The sequence below is a fragment of the Lissotriton vulgaris genome, chromosome 9, assembly GCF_964263255.1.
Source record: "Lissotriton vulgaris chromosome 9, aLisVul1.2, whole genome shotgun sequence".
NCBI lineage: Eukaryota > Metazoa > Chordata > Amphibia > Caudata > Salamandridae > Lissotriton > Lissotriton vulgaris.
In genome coordinates, this window is record NC_141697.1 from 1,213,127,330 (window position 1) to 1,213,152,206 (window position 24,877).

The window sequence follows — 24,877 nt, forward strand, 5'->3', positions numbered from 1 at the left end:
AAAATGGACCATATAGATACTAGGCTTTTTCAGGAGGGCCTATGTACATTAGTCTTTCTTCCATTTTTAGTATTCACTGGTTTATATAATGCCACTGTGATTAAAAACAATGCTGTGTGATAGTTATTGTAATTGGCACAGCCCAGCCAGGTAGGCACTGTTGATCAACTTACCCGATCTCCAGGATCTCCTGTCCGCCCTGCTGGACCGGGTAACCCTTCTCCTGCTTCGCCCTGTCACCAAAAATATAATAATGCAGTGGTTAGAGGATGAGGATGTGTTTAATCAAGCTCCTATAACAGGAGGAGGACAACCATAAAGTACCAGCATTGGGGGAAACAACATGTGCTGCATTGCACATGTTTTGCTTTTTTTGCTGACCTTGCCCGTAATTGGCCAAAAGAAAAAAGGCACGATGCTATGGCCACGTCATTTCAAAGGCACACACAAGCTGCGTCATCATGCAAGTGCGTAAATGCCTCAACGCGCATGTGCACATCTAAAAATTACACAGGTAAAGTTATTTTATTTACTGTTCCAAGATGGATTGGAAAATAAATAAAATAAACTTTCACTAATGAGAAAGTGTTTTTAAGGTGGAGGGGTTGCCAGCAATTTGCTACCTGGCCCTTCCCCAAACGTTTAAATATAATAAAAAAGGACCGTGGGGGGAATGGTGGAAGGCAGAGGCCGCAGGTGAAGCGGAACTAACTTGGAATGTGCAGGGGGGATAAAATTAAAATAAATCCAGTTCGAGGGAGGAATGGAAGGGCTGCGAATGAGGTAGTGAGCACATAGGGATGAGAGAAGAAGCTCAGGGGAAGAGTGTAACCCAGAGTGCGGGGGTGTGGGAGTTTGGCAGGGGTGACCCACATGAGAGAGAGAGACCAAAGAGGCAAACGAGGGAAAGAGAAACAAGTACCCTGCGGAAGATATTTAGCAAATGAGAAGCACATGAGGGAAAAGCTGGAAAACACAGGCACACTCATTGAGTGTTTAACCAAAGAGGAAAAATGAATATGCTACTTACCAGTATGCATCTGTTCTTGGCATGTAGGGCTGCTAACATTCATATCTTTGCATTAGATCGCCACCTAGTGTTGGGTCCGGATGATCGCACATTGTTGTCCTGGAAGAGTCTTCGAAGTATCCTGAGATGGGTGGCTCCTCCCCTGGACTACAGTGCGCATGGGCATCGGCTCCATCCCCAGATTGTTTTTAGCCATTGTGGCAGAGGATGGAGTGGCAAGTGTAAAGGATGTCCATGCTAATGATTGAATACAATAGTATATCTGCAGCTGCGACAGGCACCGGGGAGGAGGGTGGGCGATATGAATGTTAGCAGCCCTACATGCCAAGAACAGATGCATACTGGTAAGTAGCATATTCAGTTCGAGGCATGTGGGCTGCTAAATTCATATCTTTGCATAGAATACATAGCAGTCCCTCCATCAGCGGCGGTTGCCCGTGCCAGCTGCAGAAACCTGAAAAAGTGTCTTGAGAACAGCCTGCCCTACAGCCGCTTGCTGTTTGGAATGTACATCAACACAGTAGTGTTTTGTAAAGGTATGTGGTGTAACCCACGTGGCTGCTCTGCAAATATCCTCTAGAGGAATGTTTCCCAGGAAAGCCATGGATGCCCCCAACTTGCGTGTGGAGTGTGCCTTTGGGGGTATTGTTAAAGTGCGCTTGGCTTTATGATAACAGATTTGGATGCACTTAACAATCCATCTGGCTATTCCTGCTTTGGAAATTGGGTTGCCTTTGTGTTGTGGTGAGAAGGCAACAAAGAGTTGTTTTGTCTTCCTAAAGTGTTGTGTCCTGTCTATGTAGTACATCAATGCCCTCCGTACGTCCAAGGTATGGAGCATCCTTTCCGCCACTGTTTGTGGGTTCTGGAAGAATGCAGGCAAATCGATAGTTTGGTTGAGATGAAAATGTGACACCACCTTTGGAAGGAATTTGGGGTTAGTACGTAGTACCACCCTATTTGGATGAATCTGGATGAAAGGCTCTTGTATCGTGAGTGCTTGCAACTCACTTACGCGTCTTAGTGACGTAATGGCAATTAGGAAAGCAACTTTCCACGTTAGGAATTGCAGTTCGCACGAGTGCATTGGCTCAAACGGTGGTCCCATCAGCCTGGTGAGGACCACATTGAGGTTCCACACGGGAGCTGGCGGTGTTCTTGGGGGAATGACTCGTTTCAGTCCTTCAAGAAACGCTTTAATGGCAGGCACCCTGAAGACTGAGAGATGCTGCCTATTTTGAAGGTAAGCTGCGATGGCGGATAGATGTATCCGAATAGAAGTGTACGCTAGTTTGCTCTTGTAAAGGTGTAACAGATAGCAAATGATGTTAGGGATAGATGCATCTAGCGGGTTTATGTCATTGTCTGCACAGTAAATGACAAAACGTTTCCATTTTGCGGCATAGCATGCCCTGGTTGACGGCTTCCTCGCCTCCTTGATGATGTTCATGCATTCAGGAGGTAGGTTGAGGTATCCAAACTCTAAGACTTCAGGAGCCAGATCGCTAGGTTGAGCTGTTGCGGATCTGGATGCTGAATTTCTCCATGGTTCTGCGTCAGAAGTCTGGGCGTGAGGCGCAGTCTTTGATGCGGGACCACTGAGAGCTCGAGGAACGTGGTGTACCATGCCTGGCGCGCCCACGTTGGAGCAACTAGGATGAGTGTCATGGAGTGTTGCCGTAGTTTCCTCGCCACCAGTGGTATCAGAGGTGTCGGGGGAAAAGCGTAAGCAAATTTGCCTGACCAGTTCATCCATATCGCATTGCCCTGCGATTGGGGGTGTGGGAACCTGGCGGCGAAGCTTTGGCATTTTGCGTTCTCCCTTGTGGCGAACAGGTCTATGTCTGGACGCCCCCACCTTTGGAAGTACGGCTGGAGTACCGATGGATGTATCTCCCACTCGTGCATTTGATGACTGTATCTGCTGAGCAGATCCGCCATCTGATTGTCCTTCCCCGGGAGGTGTTCTGCCATGAGGAAGATGTTCCTCTGAATGGCCCACTTCCACATGCTCTGAGCCAGGTGAGACAGCTGTGGTGAGTGGGTGCCCCCCTGTTTTTGGATGTAGTACATCGCGGTCATGTTGTCCGTCCGGACTAACACCACCTTGTTGCACAGATGTACAATGAAGGACTTGAGCGCCATGAAGATCGCCATCAGTTCTAGATAGTTGATGTGCATCTTCTGTTGCTGCGTCGTCCATAGTCCCTGCACTGTGTAAGTTAGCAGGTGTGCTCCCCATCCCTGGAGAGATGCGTCCGTTGTCAGGATAACCTGTGGCACTGGCTCCTGGAACAGTCGGCCCTTGCAAAGGTTGTGTGGAGTCCACCAATGCAGAGAGTTGTATGCCCGACTGGTAACCAACACTAGGTCTGTTAATTGTCCCTGAGCCTGTGTCCACTGATTTGCTAAGCACTCCTGGAGCGGGCGCATATGCAACCGTGCGTGAGGGACTATGAAGATGCAGGAGGCCATCATGCCTATCAACTGCATGAACACTCTTGCTGGAAGTGAGTGTCCCGGTCTGAACTTCTGGATTAAAGACTGTATGCCGTCTATCCTGACCTGGTTTGGTTGTGCCGAGGCCGTCAGGGTATTGATTGTCGCACCCAGAAACTGCCGGACGTGTGCCGGCTGAAGGTGTGACTTCGGGTAATTCAACGAGAAACCCAGGTCGTGAAGGAGGTGAATGGTAGTCGACATGTCCGCGGCGCACTGCTGTTCCGATCTGGCTTGAACGAGCCAGTCGTCGAGGTAGGGGTAGACATGGATGTTCTGCCTCCTGAGGTGCGCTGCTACAGTCGCCAGACACTTGGTAAAGACCCTTGGGGCAGTTGTGACTCCGAAGGGTAGGACTTTGAACTGATAATGCGTGCCCTGGATAGTGAACCTGAGGTACTTCCTGTGGGACGGATGTAACGGAATGTGGAAATAAGCATCCTTGAGATCTAAGGTTGCTAAGAAGTCTCCTTTGTTTAACATAGGAAGAATCTGTTGCAGTGTAAGCATGTGGAAATGCTCTGACAGTATGTACAGATTGAGGGGACGGAGATCCAGAATTGGCCGTAGAGATCCATCCTTCTTTGGAATGAGGAAGTACAGGGAATAAACCCCTGTGCCTTCTTCCCCCACTGGCACGAGCTCGATTGCCCCTTTTTGCAGCATTACCAACACTTCTTGCTGCAATAAGTGCAAGTGCTCTGCGGACATAGGTCTTTGCCTTGGTGGAATGTTGGGTGGAGTGGACTTTAACTCTAGACAATAACCGTACTGGATAAGCTGTCGCACCCACCTGTCTGTGGTGATGTTGGTCCAGACGGGCAGGAACTGCTGTATTCTCCCCCCGACAGGTGTTAAATGGTCGGGGGGCAGTGACAGAGAGTCACTGGTTGCTTGGGGCAGAGGAGCGTGAATTGTTGCCTCCTTTGCCACGTCCTTTGTTGCTGTTTCCCCTGTAGCCCCTCTTGTTTTGTTTGGGGTACGAGGACTGTGCTCCACCTCTAGGGAACTGCGACTGTTGACCCATCTGTCCTCTGGTGACTCCACGGGCACCTGAGCGACGAAAATTATTGCCCCGAAACTGCTGAGATTGTAGGGCCCCCATCGATTTAGCAGTTTCAGTGTCCTTTTTAATCTTTTCCAGGGTGGTGTCAACATCTGGACCAAACAGTCTATCCGGATTGACTGGTTGATTAAGTATGGTTGTTTGAATGTCAGGTTTGAACCCCGATATGCGGAGCCAAGCCTGTCTTCTGAGCATGACACTGGTGTTAACGGCCCTAGCGGCTGTGTCCGCGACATCAAGTGCGCACTTTATGGCCGCGTTGGAGATCAGTTGTCCCTCTTGTATAAGCATTTTGGTGCCCTCTTGAAACTGCGGAGGCAGGTGTTCTACAATCTGCTCTAGTGTGTCGTAATGTGAACGATCATAACGTGCCAGTAGTGCCTGTGTATTTGCAATACGCCAGAAATTGGCAGCCTGTGCAGCCACTCTTTTGCCTCCTGCCTCTAGCACTTTGGACTCCTTATCCGGGGGAGGAGCTTCACCCGTTGTTTGGGAGTTGGCCCTCTTGCGTGCGTTTGCTACCACCAAGGAGTCAAGCGGCAACTGTCCTCGAATGTATGCAGGGTCTGCAGGCGCTGGTCTGTACTTTTTTTCAATACGTGGGTTGACCACCCTCGCCCTGGTAGGCTCTTTAAAGATGTCCGCAGCGTGCTTGAGGACCCCTTTGAGCATAGGCAGTGTCTTTACATTTCTTTCCGAAACTGAAAATGTGTCGAATAGAAAGTCTTCCTCAACTGGGTCAGCATGCATGTCCACATCATGATTAGCAGCTGCCCTCTCAATTAGTGCATGAAAACCTGCAGAATCCTCCGTAGGGGATGCACGTGTACTGAAGGACTGTGGCTCTTGCCCCACATCTTGGTTGCCTTGGTCCCCAATGCCATAATAAGAATCTGGCTGTGCATCAGGTTCATTTACTGGGAATGTGTATTGTTCATCTTCACCATAGTCCCCACTGTCAGAGTGGTCTGGAGACGGTGTTGGGCTCCTTCCCTGAGGAGGTAGAATAGGTTCCATGAGGACAGGGGCGTCCTGTGGAAACTTCTTCTTCTTTAGAGGAATGACGTAGGATTCCACCGGCTGCGAAGTGATCTTTCTCTTGTAAAGGGTCAACTTCCCCGTGTCCGCATCTATAAAACACTCCGAATCCTCTTCGGGGTCGATCACTTGACCTGAAGATGTCCCCGCCGTAGAAGAATCCGACTTCTTTGGCGTCGATTTAGAGGAAAAAGCCTTTGGCACCACCTTTGGCGGTAGAAGGAAGAGGAGCTTGCTTGCCGGCTTGTCCGGGACATCTGCCGCCTTCTGCGTCGATGGCGTTGGCGTCGACGAGGAAAGAACCTTGTCCTTAATTCTTTGTAGCGAAGCAGCCACGAGAGATGCGTCGGTGACCGATGACTTTGGCACCGACGGGGTGGCCTTGCCCTCGGATGCGACGTTCCGGAGGTCTTTTAGAGGGATGGACGGCGCCGACCCCGAGTCCTTGGAGCGATGCGCAGATGTCCCCGTTGGAGCCGGTGCTGTGTCGGTTGCTTTAGCAGGCTTCGCCGGCGCCGGCGCGCTTGTCTTGTGCGTGCCACTTTTCTTAGAGGATTTCTCCTCTGGCGCCGATTTCGACCCTGTGGAATCGCCGTGTTTCTTCGACTTCTGCGGACCGGAGGTCGACGGAGTCGATGAGGCCGTCGTCTTACTTGTTTTCGCCGTTGCGACCGCCATCTTAGGGACGTTCGAGTCCTTCACTTTCGGTTTCGGTTTCGGGTCGGCCATTTTAGGTGTAGTCGAGACCGTTGCTTTCAGTTTCGGTTTCGAAACCCTAGGCGCAGCAAGTATGTCCGTGGCCGGGCCGACAGGCGGGGCCGTGGCTTGCGCTACAGGGTCTTGGGTAAGGCCGACAGGCGATCCCACGACCCCCTCGTGATGTTCTTCAACTTCGGGGCATAGCTCGTCCTCTGAGCTATCTTCCTCGGCCCCATAAACCATGGCGTCGTCCCCTACCTCGTCGACGTATTCAAGGCCCTGACCCACGACTCCGTCGTCGTCACATTCCGGATCGGCCTCGACCTCCGTCTCAGGCGGGGAGATTTGAAGATGATGGCTCTGGTCCTCTTCTTCTTGGTCGCCGAAGATGTTATCTGGATCCGGGGCCGCTTGCTTGGCCACAAGGCGCACCGCGCGCCGAATCGTGAGAGTCTTCTTCGACCTGAACTTCGCACAGGCCCGGCAACTTCCTTCGTCATGGTCTGGCGAAAGGCACTTATTACATACCGGGTGTACGTCTATATGTGGGTATTTGGACCCACAGAGCGGACAGAGTTTAAACGGACTCCGCTCCATGTTGGGAACTTAGTGTCGAGTCGCGATGAGAAGGCCTCGATGTCCGAAGAGTTGTAAGAAACTCCGGTGATTCCGGCTCCGGGAGACGGAAGAAACTCGAGACCGTACGCAAACAATACCGACGTGAAGAACCCAAAGCCTTTTGGCCGTGAAAAATGATGTTTATTCGGTTCCGACGGAGAGACGTCGAGACCGCATCCGAACCCAATGGCGGAAAAAAACAATCTGGGGATGGAGCCGATGCCCATGCGCACTGTAGTCCAGGGGAGGAGCCACCCATCTCAGGATACTTCGAAGACTCTTCCAGGACAACAATGTGCGATCATCCGGACCCAACACTAGGTGGCGATCTAATGCAAAGATATGAATTTAGCAGCCCACATGCCTCGAACAAATTGTTTCCTAAAAGTGTGGAGGGAAAGGAGGTAAGTCAGCCAGTCAAAAGGATGGTAAAGAGGCTGTAAACCAGGGGAAGGACAAACACAAGAGGAAAGAAGACATCAAATAAGAAGCGAGCAAATAAGAGTGACAATAAAGCCAACCAATGGCAAGCAATGGGCGGGCTGTAAGCCCACTGTAGGTTTTGGTAAGCCCACAAGAAACCTGTCATGACCAGACAGCTTTGCCTGCCCAGTTGGTGAGACTTCAAGAAGCAGCAGCATCAGCCACTGAAATCCCTTCTTGTAAATGGTCTGGATGGACACCTGACCGGGAATAGGAGGTCACATGGCACATGTCAGGGTTAGGCAGATGGGAAACATATGTGCCTCTTGGTGTTTAAGGTGACAGGAAAGCTAGTGGGAGCACCTAGAGGCTTTAATGGCCCCTTTGAGGCAGTGATATACCATCAATTCAGGGAGTATCCAAAATGGTAGCCAAGACTAATCCGCTAGGGAGAGAGATGTGACAGGGTGTTGTTATGGCCATTCCGTGTTAAGGGTGAAAAGTCAACTGGACTTTTATGACCTCAACTGTTGATGTGAAAAATGGTCACCTGGACAAGCATCCCAATGTTTTGGTGACAGAAATGCTGTCTATGAGACAAAGGACTTAAAACTCAAAGTAATTAGGATATTGCAAATCACTGACACGTTATGTGACAAAATAAGTGGCCTAGACTGTATGTAAAGGTTCTTCATATAGTCACTGAACTCCTTGATGACTTACAATCGCTTACATTTGTGGGAATGTTACCAATTGTAATACAGTGGGGCATGCTCCTGGTGTCATGTCCCCAATCATCTACCTTTCTTAACTTTACAAGTGTCCTCGCCCTCCATTTCCAAAGAATCCATTTATGCTCACAACATCGGACACTGTACTGTGGCACAAGAACGTGCTGGTGATAGGTTATGACAGGCAGATTCTGCAGTCATTGCTACAATACAGGCTACTTCAGGCCTCAGAACTAACCACAGAGACAGGAAACGTAAGGCCGGGGAATTCAGAGGATGTTACGCTACATACTAGTGTTACAATATGTGCACAGGCTGGAGGGTGAGATGTGTACATGCTTTGCTCTTTACATGTATTAATTGAAGTGTCAAATAAGGATCAACTCTTCTCTTTGAAAGAAGCACTGCTGAAACCCTGAATAAGTGGAATAACAAGTAGCAGTGAACTAACAGGGGCAGACTCTACATTTCCAAAGCGGGGTATTTCACAGTCCTTTAAATGTCCGGTAGACCAAGTGCTCCTTTCGCGGAGTTTGCAGAGTTTTCTGCACTTCGCACTCCGCAGAGTTCGCGGAGTGCAGAAAACTAGGCTTCGCGATCTGCAGCGGAGTTTTTTCCCCGCTCGCAAATGGTAAGTTCGCAGGCGCGAGCTGCCACTCAGGTAGAATTTCTACCCGAGCGGCAGGAATACCAGCACAAACTGTAGTTCGCACTGCACTCCGCCACTCGCGGAAATTCGCTGAGTTTTTTTGTAACTTTGTTGAATTTTGCATAGAAAAACTCTGTGAACTACGCCCAGGCCTGGACATGACACTGATTTGCAGCACCCTCCCTAGGCGGCTTCAGACCAAATGGTCAGCATGAAACTATCTTAGGGTGTTTTCAGTGATACCAGCAAGGTAGCCCTAATGGCTAGTCCACCTCTGTGTAGTGCCACTAATATCCAAGCATTTTACCCAAGTGGTGGCTTGCTATTACCCAAAGTTACCTACAGTAGTTGGAGGCATTTACTCATTTATCTTTAAGTAACTTCATTTTGGTTGTACTTCAATAAGGCACATCGGAGTAAGAAGTCAGGGTAAAACTATGAGACTGCAAGTGTGCGTGTGTTTGTATGTATGTGTGTGTCTGTATGTGTGTCTAGGTTCTTCCTGTCCATTCAGCATCTTGTCTCCCACCAGTTATTGTTAACTTAGGTTACCTTGTCGCCCTTCTGTCCTGAAAGTCCAGCTGGTCCTCTTGGCCCTGGGCTGCCGTTATCACCAGGTGGGCCCTGGAAATGGGAAAACAACAGAAAAAGTTGCTTTGGTTAGTGACTCCAACGCTTCAAGCACCAGAATAAGAGAATTTGGATGCCTCCTAAGTTCACTAATGATAAGAGCAGTGAAGAATTAATAATTGAGCACAATTGTTTTACTGAACTGTTCTTTTTCAGGGTGTCATGAATTTATATATTAGAACGCTTGAAATACATGTCCTAGGTACATCTCACTCTAGGATCCATTGCAAATGCCATTAATTAGTCCATCTATGAAAATGCATGTTACTTTTAAATACCTTCTGGTGTGTTATGAAACATAGGCACATGTAGACCATTGATAAAATACTGGGGATTCTATTATATTACATTTTTTAATATTCGACTTTGGTAATTGTTTATGTATTGTTACTATTATTGTTTGCCAGTCGCTATACTATAGATTATGGGGCACATTAGAATGGCGGGCAGACTTTGTCCATGCGGTGCCTGCCATGTTGCGCATGGAACTGCAGAGGGGTACCATAGGTACCCCCATGTGTACCCCCCACCCTCCAGAGTCCCTGGGGGCCCATAACGGGCCCCCCCAAGCAATTCCAGCATGCCTTTCCGTGGCGGCAATGCCGCCACAGAAAGGCATGTTTCCGCCCCCATAGTAATATGGTAGGCGGTGTCTAACAGACACCGCCACCATATTAAACTCTTTTCCACCCGGCCGACTGGGAGGAAAAGCGGCGGACGGTCTTTCCATCCACCGCGGTCCCCCTGCCATAGTAATATGGCGGGGGGAAACGGATCACCACCGCCATGCGGGCGCTGGCGATCCGCCCAAGATCCTAATGGGCCCCTAAGTCTCTTAAGGATTGTAATACCTTTTGAGTTTTCCGAACCAAAGATGGCGGGGGCACATGTATATAAATTACCCCACAAGGGTTTGGAGAGTCTGAGCAGTCTCAGTTCTCACTTGTTCCTCCTGACTTAGGCTATGGTGAGTCAGTGAGACCCATTCCTGTTTTCCCAGCTCTTTGACCCTGCAGACTATCCGCATGAGCCCAATGGCAATGGGAAATCTATTTGGGGGCTAAAATGACTTTTGGCCCACTATATTCACACCCAGCATAAGGCAGTTTCGAACTCCTACTCTGAGAAGTAAAAATCTGTATAAAAGGCGGAGATGTTTGCATGGGTCTGGATTCCTTCGATTGGATAGGAAAGGTGTCTGCTCCTTGATCTAAGTTTTGTCAACCTTTAACCATTTCATAATATTGGAATTAATTCAAAACACTTCAAATTAGTGATCATAGTTCAAGTCTTGTCAGGCAGCAATGGTCATAGCTCACTCATAAGAGCCTCTTCGCACTTTCAGCCTTCTGGGGGCCTTCCACATGCCACATGGAGTCTGAGACAACCATCAGATAGCAAAGTTGACTGACTGTGGGTTTATGAATTTTTTGTTTAAGGTTCTTGCTTCTCTCTCCAGTTTTGTTTTGTTGTGTTGTGTTAAATGCCATTTTTTTAGCACTCGTGTACCCGATAGCTCTGATGATCTTAACAAAGATGCACGTTTTCAGAGTGCAACAGAAAATAAGATATGAAGATATAGTGTAAGGCCGCGGTTCTTAACCTTTTGACTTCTAAAGACCCCCACTGAATCATTACTTGAATCCAGGGACCCTCAGTCCCCCTCCCCGTTATTTTTAGAAGCCAGGGACACCCAGCCTATACAATTTAAATGATTTGGATCTAAAAAAATAGACACAAAATATAAAAACAAATATACACCCAAAAATTGTCAAATATTCAAATATTTTTTGTAATTCACAATTAAATATAGAAAAAGTTTTTCTTCTTTATTTGTACATACTTTATCAAAGTTAATTGATCAATTTTGATATTGTTTAATTTTGTAAAACAGTCATGGACACACTAGGTGGGCCTCGCCGACCCCACGCAGCCTCGGACCACAAGCTAAGAATCAATGGTGTAAGGCAGAGCATTTCAAATAGTATATGCCTGAGCAAACTCCAGTCATGAATGCATTCTTTCTTAAACGTTGGCGCTATCGAATGAGTTGCATTTGAAGTTCTCAGTGACTGTCTACAATGGCAGTGATGTGTCCCATTTCTGAAGAAAATCAAAGCGGGTCCAAAAAACTGCTCTATTATGGAGTATACAATGTGTACTCACCGGGCTGCCGCGCTCCCCTTTGGTCAAAATGCCATTGATCAGTCCTGGTAAGCCCTAAACAAAAAGGCAGAGAAATTTACAGTTAGACACATGATTTAACTCACAGCAGAGTTACCTAGGGGATGATGGGACAATGTCTTAATGAATGGTGCTTGGGTGTAGAGTTCTATATGTCTTCTTCCTCATTCTCATTAGAGGTCACACAAGTCTTACTTTGAAATTGGTTTATAATTATGGACATTTCAGTGAGGAGGACTGAGGACACTTCTACAAGCTTAGAAGAACATAATAACATCAGATAGGTGCATGTGTTCAATGGAAAGGAAGCCACAAGATCCTCAGCTTCCAGGGTTTTAGGAGATAGTATTCCTGTTATTCATGTTTTAAAGTAAGACAAGGAGAAAGGGTGAGAGAAAGCACCCTGGAGACAGCAGGATGCACCTACAGAGAGTTCTAGTCATAGAACAAAAAAGAGTAGGAAAAATCAAAGAAAGTAGCATAACACTACAAAGTCCTTGCATCGGACATGGATTGATATACCAGCTATGGTATGTCTAGTTGTAATCAATGTTACAAACGCATTGTGTGAAAGCGCCAAATGATGAGTAGTGTGAGATCTCCAAGTACTTGCTTAAAATGTCACACACTGTCACTTAACAACACATTCTTCTTATACCTCATTAGTTTCATGTTGTCTGATTCCTTGCAGTGCATAGTGTTACTGTGGATTAGTAGTACGCAATTCGACTAAACAACTCTACTGTGAAGTTTAGGCTCTTCTTGTAGTTTTCAGTATCTCATAGGGCCTAATTCCTAGGGCGGGTTGCTTACAATGGTTGTTTTCAATACGTACATATATGACAGTCATCGCAAACAGCCAGTGGTGCCCCGAAAGAGCTTTATCACAATCCTCTTCCTTCAAAGAGAGTTTAGGACATCAAGAAATCTCCCATCATGCACTAGAATAGTTACCTGGCACATATTCAATGAACAGTGACCAAAGAGTTCTGTATATACCACAAGCCGCAATGCCCCTTAAAGAAACGCATCTTGTATCCTGACTTTCCTAATTGGGCCTGTTTTGAGTTCTATATGAGAAAGTTGACTTTTCTTCTCAGACTTTTACTCAGGCTGCTTTGAAGGGGCCGCATTCAAGCTTCCATCATAGCCTTTCTGGAGGACCATGCAAAGTGTGGCAATGATGACCGATGGCGTGCTGTCCTATAGCCTGCATAGCTAACGTGTTGTGGCTCGAAACAACCCCCATACAATCTATGCATGACATACATGTCCTCATACAAGGAAAAGACATCAATGTCGGTCTCCTGCTGCCTTTAGTGCTACAGGATAGCGGTTCATTGAACCAGCATCTTTTAATGGAAGGGGAGACTTTACCTCTAAGCTGAGAAGCTGGTGTTTGGTAACAGGATGCGTGTCAATGTGTGCCTGGAGATGGTTTAATTTTGAATGGTGCATGACTGCATGCTCCATGCAAATGTTAGTACAAAAGGGCGTGGTGATGAACGGAGCATCTGATTTAATCAAACACTCGCACCCAGTCAAAAGATCTGGATTTAATCCATCACCGTTCTTTAGCCCACTCTGCCACCCCAGTTCAGACATGGTTATATGCAAATCAGTCTGACCCTGTGCCTCATGGGCACAGTCCAGCCCGAACTGCCAAGCCATGTCTTCCCTGGACCGGAAACTAGCTTCCGAGGACTGGTTTCTGGCATTCCAGCCGTCTTCAGCCCGGCTTGCTTGAATCCAGTGGCAAAGTGAGCAAGGGACTCACATTTGAGCATACCCTGCCACACTTATGGCGGCCAAAAGCAGTACAAAAGGGGGTGGTGATGAATGGAGCATCTGAATCAACCAAACACTCACACCCAGTCAAAGGATCTGGGTTTATTCCATCACCGTTCTTTAGCCCACTCTGCCACCCCAGTTCAGACATGGTTATATGCAAATGTTAGACCTGTTTGCTTTGCCAATGCCTGACTTATTTTAAATCCAGCTGCTATGGTCGTGAATGCTTCCTTAGTCTCTTCCCCTGCTTTCCCACGCGCTCCTTTCATACCCTCTCATTGCCTCCCCGCTCCATGATGTCCTCTCCACATTCCCCCGAGATGCGTTTTATATGTTTGTCCATCTATCTCACGTGCGCTCCTTTCATTCCCCTCCCCTATCCAACCCTGTTCCCCACCCGGTTATCCAACATTTATTTTATTTTTAATTCTATTGCCTTTGCTATTTCACTGACTATTGGTACCCTTTCTTATGGGATCCTAGTGCATGCCACGGTGCTTAATTTATTAAAAAAATAAATGACAGGGCCCTTGTCGGGAGGCCACTGTAGTTTGCATCACCTGTAGCCCTACCAGCGCTGCCAATGACAGCACCAAGACAACTGCAAACCATCACTATCCTAAAAGTGTGACAGTTCAGACCATTCTGCGCCCTCCGAAGCTATGAGAATGTCTTGGGCACCAGGTATTAGTCGTGTTTAGTGTGTATCCATTTAGTAAACAACTGTGTTCGTTTTTTTGGAAGTTTCCCCTCCGGGTGTGGCTACAAGGTTCTGATTGCCCGAGTACAGGGCGGTTGAGGTGAGGCTTGCTTCCTGACCCTAACGAGGACCATCAGTGAATCCCCCGAATATCTAAGGCAGATTTAGGATGACTGGATGGTTATGTATCATAATAATTTTTGTTTGTTACACTTCTTGATAATCTCAGAAGTATATAAGTTGTTGAGCAGCAGCACTAGTTGGTCCTGAAGAAAGCTGTGGCACCTCTATGCAAGGGTTTAAAAGGCTGAAACATGTCAACCACCTTTTGTCACTAACTGCGGGTATATGCTTCTCCCGCCAGTTCCCTGTTTTTAATCCCTTTCTAGGGACATTCGAATAAAGCAAAACTACATACCCTAGAGCTATTTTTAATTCCACACACTTTTCCTTTTCTCTGCTTCCCTCGCTGACCTTGAGCTCTTGTGGTATTTAACAGACCTCCTTTTCCATACAAAACAACCATGAGCTACTCCCTCTAAGTGAGGGGGGTTGTACCCATGCCTTGACTAGGCATCACGTCACGAGGAGAATCCCAATGATGAAGCATTCCTCCTTTGGAGGTGAGGTATTTTGTCCTTCCCAATCCAGCTCGCTCACCCCTTATGACAGTTTTTCTTTTCTAGACCTGAGGATTTCTTGTTTGTGATAAATATCTAGGTTGGGTAGATAACCCTTGCAAGTCTCTAAATCTCCTCGGACCCCACACTCCCTTTCCCTTTTGTGAACCACATACATTTGTTTAATGCCAATAGGCCTGGGTTGAATATTGCAACATGTTAAACGCCCAGGGCCTGGTCACGTCAAGGGTTAAACGCCCGGGCCTGGTCCATGCAGCGTGTTGCTGTGGCACACTCCTTTCATAGGCTAATTGCCACCTATTTGAGAAGCCCATCCAGAGGACAGGTGTGGCTGGTTCAGAAAATCTTTATATACAATATCTAAAATCACTATTCATCGAATCAAGAATTTGAAAGATGACAAAATGTGTACTGAGTCCTGAAGAAGTCCTCGGTGGACGAAACGCGTTGGCCAGTGCATGATTGATGTGATTTTAAGACGAAAAGATGATGAATAAAGATTGATTGGAAGAAGAAATCACTTTCACATTTGTTTATTGAGATCATAAGATGACGATTACTTATAATTCTAAATTGTGTACTATAGACTAAAATCTTATTATGTACATTTAATTAACCTTGAAATTGAGTGCTGAACCACTATTTTGTTTGTTCTTTTTGGGAAGCAATTCCCTCTTAGAAGTGTAGACGGGTCGGACTTCTGGTTCGTTGCACCATTGCAACTACAATTCACTTTTCTTACTTTGTGTTGACGGATGCAGGACTTGGGTGCCTTGATCCTTCATTTTTGTATCTTAAAACATATACTAGTGTGAAGTAATTTTAATCCATGTCAGCATTCTTCTTTTGAATGTACCTTTTAACAAATAATAAAGCTACAACATCTGTGTTTGGATCTAATCTGGGTATTTCTGTCTGGCTTGTGGACCTGTTGGATCAGGGAAAAACAGAATGAGAAAAATAGCACTTAAATAGAAAGAGGAGATATACACTTACTCTCTCACCTCGTTCTCCTTTCTCCCCCTAAAAAGAGAAAAACAAAGATGTGAGATGTGGTCTGCCTTCTCTTGCACTTTACTGTAAGCTCTTACACAGGCACTTTATTGAAAGCACTACCAGGCAACCTTCTCCGTAAGCACCTCACTGCGAGCTCCTTTTTTTTTTTTTGTAACACCTTTATTCGTAGCAACAGATAATTACACAGCCAAGAGCCTACAACCCTGGGGCCGGCTGCGATAGAATTAAAGTGCGTTTTCAACTTGTGTTATACACAGCCATACAGCCGACAACATCCGTCCGGCGGCGTAAAGCACATAAATGAGGCCTTGTTTTTTGATAATTTTGTTGGTGTATTAGAACATACACATTAAACACTAACAATAAACCCCAACAATGAGACCCTCACATTTCAGTTGTCCATATCAAGAAGAACAGTGTAACCACTTTGTTTCATCTTCCCTGAACTCCTCTCTCTCCAACCCCTATCTGCTTCAGTACCTTTAGCACTGATCATCGACAGTTTCCCTTGTCACTCCGTGTCATTCTCCAACGTGGCCAAATATTCAGTTAAGTATGACCAAAAGTCTTTTGGCCTAGATCGTGGTGGCAGGCTTTCTTCGTATGTCAGTAGTTTGTCCCTACAGCCTGACATATCTTGGAACCATTTTTGTGTAGTGGGTACCTGTGTAGAGTGCCAGTATTGCGATACTTGCCGCTTGGCCAACAGTAAGGCGATCGCACAAAATTTGCGCTTAGATGATTTAAGCTGCGGCACAATGCCCAATAAGCAGCATCGGATCGTGCAATCCACCTCAGTCCCCACCATTGTTGATAGCTTAGTAGCCACCTCTATCCAGTAATCCTGTATTTTAGAGCAACACCAGGCCAGATGGATAAAATCAGCACCCTCAGCACCACATCTTTTGCATCTAGTGTCATCCCGCATGCCGTACCTACCCATTCGTGTAATATGCCTGGTGTAGATACTTGTAGTGTATGATTTTGAGATTTCCGTTAGGGGTCAGAATCTGTGTAAGCGCACATGCCTGTTCCCATTCCCTCTCTGTCAATGGGCAGTCTAACACCAAGTCCCACCTATTCTTGGCCTTGTCCGTGGACTGTGGAATGTCAGCCTGTGCAGCGGAATATAACCTCGATGTTAGGTGGGACAGATCTTCGGTTGTAATGATAAGTTGTAGTGCATCTAGTGAAGCCGGTTCTTCCGGAAAGGTAGGGTACAATTCCATCATGGCTCTCTTCAGTCTGTAATGTGTGAAAGAGAACAGCTGTGTCTTGTTGTGTATGTACTGAAGTTCTTCCACATCTACGAATCTACCCTCTTCAAATAAATCTCCCATCTGCGCAATGCCCACCCGTTGTAGTAACGACATTCCCACCCTCTCACGTGTGACGGATAGTGCTGAGTGATCATGTAATGGCATGTTACGTGCATAGTGCGGGATTTTGTGCGCCAACCTCCCAAGTTTGTGCCATGCCTTGATGGTATTATCGACTGTGTTAATGTCGCGAGCGTGTAATGGCGGGCGTTTGTACGACAGGATTGCGGTGAGAGGGACCGGAGTCGCATCACCCTCCTCAATCGCTGTGTGAGTCAGATATGGCACCATATGGAACCAGTAAGCCGCATATTGCGCCTGCGCGCACAAGTAGTACAGTTTAAAATCTGGCACTCCAAATCCCCCCTTGGTATATGGGAGCGTCAACGTCTGAAGATCGATCTTAAGTCTACGGAATATCTCACCTGGCGGGGTAATGGGGATATTAGTGAACAGATACAGCAGTTTGGGCAATATATTCATTTTAACTATTGCAATACGGTCTGCCAGAGACAGCGGTAGCTGTATCCAGCGCCTTACTTTGTCTTCCAGTTTGGATATAGTTACGCCATAGTTTGCGCGGAGCACTATGTCCGGATCTCTATGGAACTGTACCCCCAGATAATGCACCGGTTCGATCTGCCACTCCAGGGGGTAGTCAATATCAAAGGGAGTCATAGTGTCTGTGAGGGGAATGATGGAGGAATTTGATGTACTCTCTCAATAGCTGGTTTAGGTGTACATGTGGATCCCGAACGTAAAGCACCATATCATCCACGTACAATGAAATGTGCAGCGGTCGAGCGGGGAACTGCAGGGCAGATGCTTTATAGTTCTGCCTTATAATGCAGGCCAGTGGTTCCAATGCCAGGGTGAATATCAGGGGGGAGATCGGGCATCCCTGCCTGGTTCCGCGCTCCACTGCAAAACTGTTGGACAAGTACCCGTTTACTCGGACCTTGGCTCTGGGCATAGTGTATATTAGGGACACCCATTGGACAAACCTTTTCGGGAAGCCCATACGGTGTAACACCGTGATTAAGTATCTCCATTCGATGGAATCGAACGCCTTAGCAGCGTCTAGTAATACCGCAACCGCCTTCGTCTTAGGTTGGAGATAATGGGCTAGGGCAAACATCGTTCTGGTATTATGGGTGGTGGATCGGGTCGGGACAAATCCTGCCCGGTCAGGTAGCACCAGGTTGGTCATCAATGGTGTTAATCTCATAGCCATGATCTTTGCTAGAATCTTGGAATCAACATTTATCAATGATAGCGTCCTGTAGGAATCACATTGGGTCGGGTCTTTGGATGGTTTCAGTAGGGCTATAATTACCGCTTCACGGAGTGTTGGGGGGAAGTTCGCCCTGGTCGAACGCAGCCCCGTACATTTCCGTTAGCCGGGGAGCAAGAATATCCACGTAGTGTTTATAAAATTCGTTCATGTACCCATCTGGGCCCGGTGCCTTACCATTCGGTAGCGTTTTAATCACTTCCGTGACTTCCTCCACCGTGATGGGTGCCGCCAGATATTCCCTCTGGTGGTCAGACAGCCACGCAATGGCCACCTCCCTAAAGTACTCGTTGATGTCATCCGTTGAGGCTATTGGCTGTGATGCGTATAGTTTGCTATAGGAAGTGACAAAACTTTGCAAGATATCCGTTGTTTGTGTCAACATAACATCATTCTCAGTTTTAATGCCAAGAACTGTGGTGTGTTTCTTTCCCTCACAAATTTTTGCCGCCAGTAGCCCGCCCGGTCTGCCTCCCTCCCCAAAATTTCTAGCCGTGTGTTTTTTATCCATATACTTTATTTCGTCGTCCACTAGATTCTGATATTCTGTTTAATGTGCGTAGTCGCCCCAGAACCGAAGCATCCTGAGTGGTTTCGTATTCCCTTTCCAAATCCCTCATTTGCGTGCCACATCTTTTAATCTGTTGTCTGATGTCCCGAAGTATGCCAATAGTGGTGCTCATGCATACCCCCCGAACCGTTGCCTTGAAGGCTTCCCACAGTAGGCATGGGTCATCGACCGTCGGTTCGTTCAGCAGGAAATAGTCTTTGATCGCATCATGGATAGTGTTAGCGTATAGCATGTCAGTTAAAGCCCGTGAGTTAAATCTCCATTGAAAAGGAGGTGGGGCGTGACCCGGGATGGATAGCTTCAGTAAAATCGGGTTATGGTCCGATAGCGTTCTAGGAAGGACCTGAATGTCACTAGACCAGTGAATGATATCATCCATGCCTAGCCAATAGTCTATACGGGACCAACTGTTGTGGCATGCAGAAATGTGTGTGGCCCCTGAGTTCGTGGGAAATTTATGCCTCCATATATCCGTTAGCCCCACATCCGCTAATATGTGTTGGAGTTTCGTTCTGGCATGTTTGTGTGGTTCGATGGACTGAACGGAGCGGTCTACCCCATCAGCAAGGGTCACATTCCAGTCCCCCCCGCATACAATCTTAGTGTGTGTGAATTGTTGTAAATGTCCCCACAGTTCCTGAAAGAAGTCTGGAGAGTCCACATTAGGGCCATATACATTAAGCAAAGTCAGTGCCTTACCCTGAAGTGTACCCGATACAAGAACGTATCTGCCCCCCGGATCCTGTATTACCCGTAAAACTTTGAAATTTAGCCCTTTCCGTAACAGTAACATTACCCCTCTAGAGTAGGATGAATACGTTGCGACATGGACAGACTCGGCCCATTTAAGGCCTATGGAGTGATGCGTGTTTGGAGCTATGTGTGTTTCCTGTAAAAACGCGATGTCTATGTAGTGCCTGTTCAGGTATGCGAACACACGCCTAATTTTCTTGGGCTGCGTTAATCCTCGCACATTCCACGTTAGTAGGTTTATGTAAGTGTTAGGCGGCTGTGCCGACCTCTGAGTCATCGGTACGGTGGCGGTGTTTGCATATGTTGCGCATCATAATAACACCAGGGGCTCTCTGAGATGCGTCCAAGGTTAATGATGTGTATAGAAATGTGTTCCAGATCTTCGATATGTAATTGATAGACAAAACCTGACTGTAAAGGCCTCAGAACAGCAATAATCAACATTTCCCTTCCTCCCCCTCCCACTCCAGCAACCCAAACATGCCGAAGCCATTCTCCCCCCCGAATGCCCTCGATACCAATTCGGGGCTGAACATCAAAACCATTCCTACAGAACTTTTGTGGGGGACTCCCTATCGGAGGTCCGCTGGGGGCACAACTCACCACCCAACCAAATTGATGTGGACGGCATTCATGATGTTAGTGAAAGTAGTCGTGTCATTACTCAATACCCCTGACCTATCCCAGCCTCTGCAGCTGCAATAATTCAAGTGACCACTAGGTGATGCCACGCTGTCTCTTACTTCCAGACCCCACGAGCTCATTGGTGAATTTAGTAATCCGCACCGGGCTTATGTCTGTGGTATTCGTGGGATTATTACATGCTATTTTAATTAATAACCAACTCGAGTCTCTATTCAGCAGGCTTTCAGTGGATTGACCCAGACCCCCAGCTGCTACGTCGAAACAAATAACAATATTATGCATAGGCAGCAAAGCTCAAGAGCGGGTATTGTGGGTATTGTGAGTGGAAAGTGTACATCGTTCACTGGCGTACCCGCATCTGACTGCGCTCAAAGCCACCCCCCGTCCCACATGAATGTACATTGCAGAGCCCGCCATTCAGCTTAGTAATTCATCAAATGTGTCCGCTATAATGGGGTCTGTCCCTGGCAATGGAGCATATTTATCCAAACATTTTTTAAGTAGACGCTTGAAGTATTACCAAAGTACCCAGAAAGAGCACACAGATCAATGCGCCAAGCACAGTGTCCGTCATTCGGCGCCTAGCACACACATCAACGCTCAGGCAGTTCAGAATCCCTGTAAGACGCCGCCTGTGGTTCCTACTCCCGTCTTGTTCCAACCCCCGCATTAGTCAATTCTTAATCAATGCCCAACGTGCCAAGAGACTTTTGAACCACAGTTAGTGCCAATCCCGCAGTCTGTCCCCGGCTCTTAAAGTAGCCGGGCTTGGCCCATGCTGTCGCCGGGGAACTGAAGAGACCACGTGGCGGCAAAGTGTTACATACTCACATACAGTTTTGTTCAAACGTCGTCCCCTCCAGCTCAATCCGAGTCTGTCTGCTGACCATTTCGTGCCTCTGCTTTTTTCTGTGCGATGACCTGCTTCACAAATTCTTGCGCCGCTTTCGGGTTCGCCATTATCACCGGTTTTCCCTCCCATTGCACCCGTAGCCTGGCCGGGTAGAGCATAGAATAAGGAATCTGGAGGTCTCTAAGCTTGGCTTTCACCGCCGTGTACTCTCTCCGCGCTTGTTGAACTGCTATAGTGTGGTCCGGATAGAATTCCAGTTTATTACCCTGATGAGTAATGGGCCCCTTCTCCCTCGCCAATCTCAAGATGGTGTCCCTGTCTCGATAGTTCAACACCCTGGCCACAATCGGCCTTGGCGACGCTCCTGGTGGCGGGCGGGGCGCAAGGGACCTGTGTGCCCGCTCTATGACAAAAATATGTGAGAAAGAGTCGTCTCCAAACACGTCCTTGCATAGTTTTTCAATATATTGCTCCATTTTTCCGGTGTTGGTAGATTCCGGCAGCCCCGCGATGCGTACGTTATTACGCCTAGAGCGCAATTCCAATTCCTCCTCCTTTGCCTTTATCACCTCCAACACCTTCTCCATGGCCGTGCATTTGGCAGTGGTAGTGTGTTACTCGTCCTCGACCGCCGAGATTCTTGTTTCCGCGGTGTCCAGCCTCTCCCCATGTTTCTCCAGCTTGGCCGCCATTCCATCCATCCTATACGTCAGATTGTCCAGTTTACCGTTGATGTCCTGTAGGTTTGATTGAATGGCCAAGAGGATCTTCTCCATGTTGCTGCTGGCAGCCGGTTCGCTTGGTGTTTCGCTCATTGCAGGAGACCCTGTATCTGCAGTTTTCGGCGTCTTTTTTGCCTCAAAAGATATCTTTTGCTGTTGTTTCTCCGGCCTCACCATGGTAGTTGGAGGCGGTGTGGTCAGAGCCCTGAACCGTGGTGTAGATCTCGTTCTCCTGTTGCCTGTCGCCGTTTTGGTGCCCTTCATTGCACTCCTGCTGGAGTCTGGGGGCTCACCACACCGGGGGGATTCCAAACATGAGTCAGCACTACCCTTCAGCTCCAGAAGCTCCGTGTCCGCGTGGTACGTAAAAGGCAAGGCCAGTGCTCTGAGTGCGGTGTCTGCAGCCTCTCCAACGCGGGCAATTAGTGCTGCACTCCGGAGGTTCGTCTGTTTGGTGGGGCCCCCGCCGTTACATCAGGTCTCTGTATGACCGTGGGTCGTCTGCAGCGTTAAATAACTCCCTCCGTAGTGCCAGCATCCACCACCATCCCGGGGGCGCGCAAATCGCGGACGGAGAGTGATTGTGGTAAGAGCACGTTTCATCCGCGTCAGACTGCCTCCGAAGCCTTCCCCCCGAGCGCCGCCATGTTGCTCCCGGCAGCCTGAAGCGGGTCTCAGCTACTCCGTCCCTCCGTCACACGCACCGCTCAGCACATCAGGACGACTGCACATATGTCGCTGGGCGGACATACCTGGGAGCATCGTCCGCTACCTCCAGTACAGTCGTGGTGGTCAGAACGCCGCTATCTATGCAGGCGAGCAGGGGAGAACGACGGCCGCCATCTTGTCAGCTCCCGAGTGCCGGAGCTGATATCGTCTATTTATCTCTGAAATCACCTGTGTCTGGCCTCAGTCCTCAGCGCGTTGCATGCACGCCGTCTTCTTACACCCAGTGGTCCGTTTTATGTGGCATTTGTGGGCATTAGAACGGCCTCAGGGCCCCGCGATTGCAGCCGTCCGGCGGAGCTGTGGTCTCACCCAACCATTCCGCTGTGCGCCCCCTAGCGCCTTCCCACTGCGAGCTCCTTACCGGACTTCGGTGCGAGCGCTTCACTGGACATCAGTGAAAGCTTTTTACTGGACCACAGTGTGAGCGCCTTACTGGACCTCAGTGAAAGCTTCTTACTGGACCTCAGTGTGAGCTCCTTACCAGAACTCAGTGCTAGCACTTCACTGACATCACTGCAAGCTCCTTACCGGACCTCAGAGTGAGCTCCTTACTGGACCTCAGAGTGAGCTCCTTACTGGACCTCAGTGTGAGATCCTTACCAGACTTCCTTGCAAGCTCCTTACCGGACCTCACTTCACGCTCCTTACCGGACCTCTATGTGAGCTCCTTACCGGATCTGACTGTGAGCTTTTTCACAGGCACTTTATTGAAAGTACTTCCAGGCAACCTTCTCAACATGCACCTTACTGCTGAGCTCCTTAACGGACCTCGGTGCGAGCGCTTCACTGGACATCAGTGAAAGCTTATTATCGGACCTCAGTGTTCGCGCCTTACTGGACCGCAGTGTAAGATCCTTACCAGACTTCCGTGCAAGCTCCTTACTAGGCCTCACTTCACGCTCCTTACCCGACCTCACTGCGAGCTCCTTACCAAACCTCAGTGCAAGCGCTTCACTGGACATCACTGCAAGCTCCTTACCGGACCTCAGTGTGAGCTTCTTACTAGACCTCAGTGTGAGATCCTTACCAGACTTCAGTGCAAGCTACTTACCTGACTTCAGTGTGAGCTCCTTACCGGGCCTTAGTTCGAGCCCCTCACTGGACCACAATGCAAGCCCCTAGTAAAAGGTGCTTATCAGATCTCACTGTGAGCTTTTTCACAGGCACTTTATTAAAAGGCCAACTTCTTCACATGCACCTCACTGCGAGCTCCTTACCAGACCTCCGTGCAAGGTCCTTTGCATGCAGTTCAGAGCCAGTTTCGCATCAAACCTTTTAAAGCAACACTTCAAAAATAGCACTTCCCAAATATCAGTTCTAACAACAAATCCATCAAAAAAGGAACATTTCCCAAACTGTACGACCCTTACAAAAAAATACATAAGTAAGGACAGTGTGGAAGGGGTTAGGGGTTATGGAATAAGAGGTTAAATATAAAGGGTACGAGTTTCAGGTATAGGGGTAATTGGTTAGATGTTGAAAGTTAAGATTATAGGGTTATGAGTTTACAGTGTTACGGATATGGGTTAAGGGTTGATGGTTTAAGGATAAATGTATAGGGTTAAATGTTTGAGGTATCGAGAATAAGGGTATGGGTTTGAGGAAAATGTCTAAAGTTTAGTGTATAAGGTAAAGGACACACGGGTTAAAGGTATGAGGTTATCAGTGAAGGGTACAAGGGTAAAGCACTTTGGAGTAGGATTAATGGTTTGGCAAACAGGGTTTAAGGGAAAGGGGGTTAAGGGCTGGTATTTGAGGTGTAAAACTAGAGGGTAATAGGCTTAAAGGCATGGTTAAGGATTACAAGGTATCAGATGATATGGTTATGGGTTAAGGATTCAAGGTATAGGATTAAGATTAAGATAGGAAGAGTTACAGATTTGGGATATTGGCGTTGACGTTAAGGATTGGAGGGCAGATGTACGACCATTTTTTGCGGTCGCAAACAGGAATTCAGCCTGTTTGCGACGGCAAAATTGGTCAGCCCATGTACAAGCCATATTTTGCGAGTTGCTAACCTATTAGCGACTCACAAAATATGGTTTGCGACTTGCCATTAGGAAGGGGCGTGCCAGGGGCGACGCTTCCTAATAACGAGTCTGACTGCAATGTATGATTGTTTTGCGAATGCATTTGTGGTAGTAAAACACTCTCAGTTTACCACCCTTTTCAAAAGGGTGGTAGGCCACTCGCAAACGGGAAGGGGTTCCCAGGGGACCCCTTCTCCTTTGTGGATGGGTGTGAAAATATTTTTTAAGAGCAGTCAGTGGTCCGA

At 47.8% G+C, this 24,877-nt stretch overlaps 1 protein-coding gene across 1 annotated transcript in view; it reads right to left on the reverse strand.

Moving 5' to 3' along the window:
• LOC147693061 (collagen alpha-1(VII) chain-like) overlaps positions 1 to 24,877 on the reverse strand; it is a 398,052-nt gene that overhangs the window by 46,933 nt on the left and 326,242 nt on the right. Inside the window, exons 42-46 of the mRNA XM_086939575.1 lie at positions 15,696 to 15,722; positions 11,550 to 11,603; positions 9,306 to 9,377; positions 7,533 to 7,633; positions 174 to 233 (exon numbers count right to left, since the gene is read on the reverse strand). Coding sequence (XP_086795701.1) covers positions 174 to 233; positions 7,533 to 7,633; positions 9,306 to 9,377; positions 11,550 to 11,603; positions 15,696 to 15,722 — 314 coding nt within the window. The remainder of the gene's footprint in view (positions 1 to 173; positions 234 to 7,532; positions 7,634 to 9,305; positions 9,378 to 11,549; positions 11,604 to 15,695; positions 15,723 to 24,877) is intronic.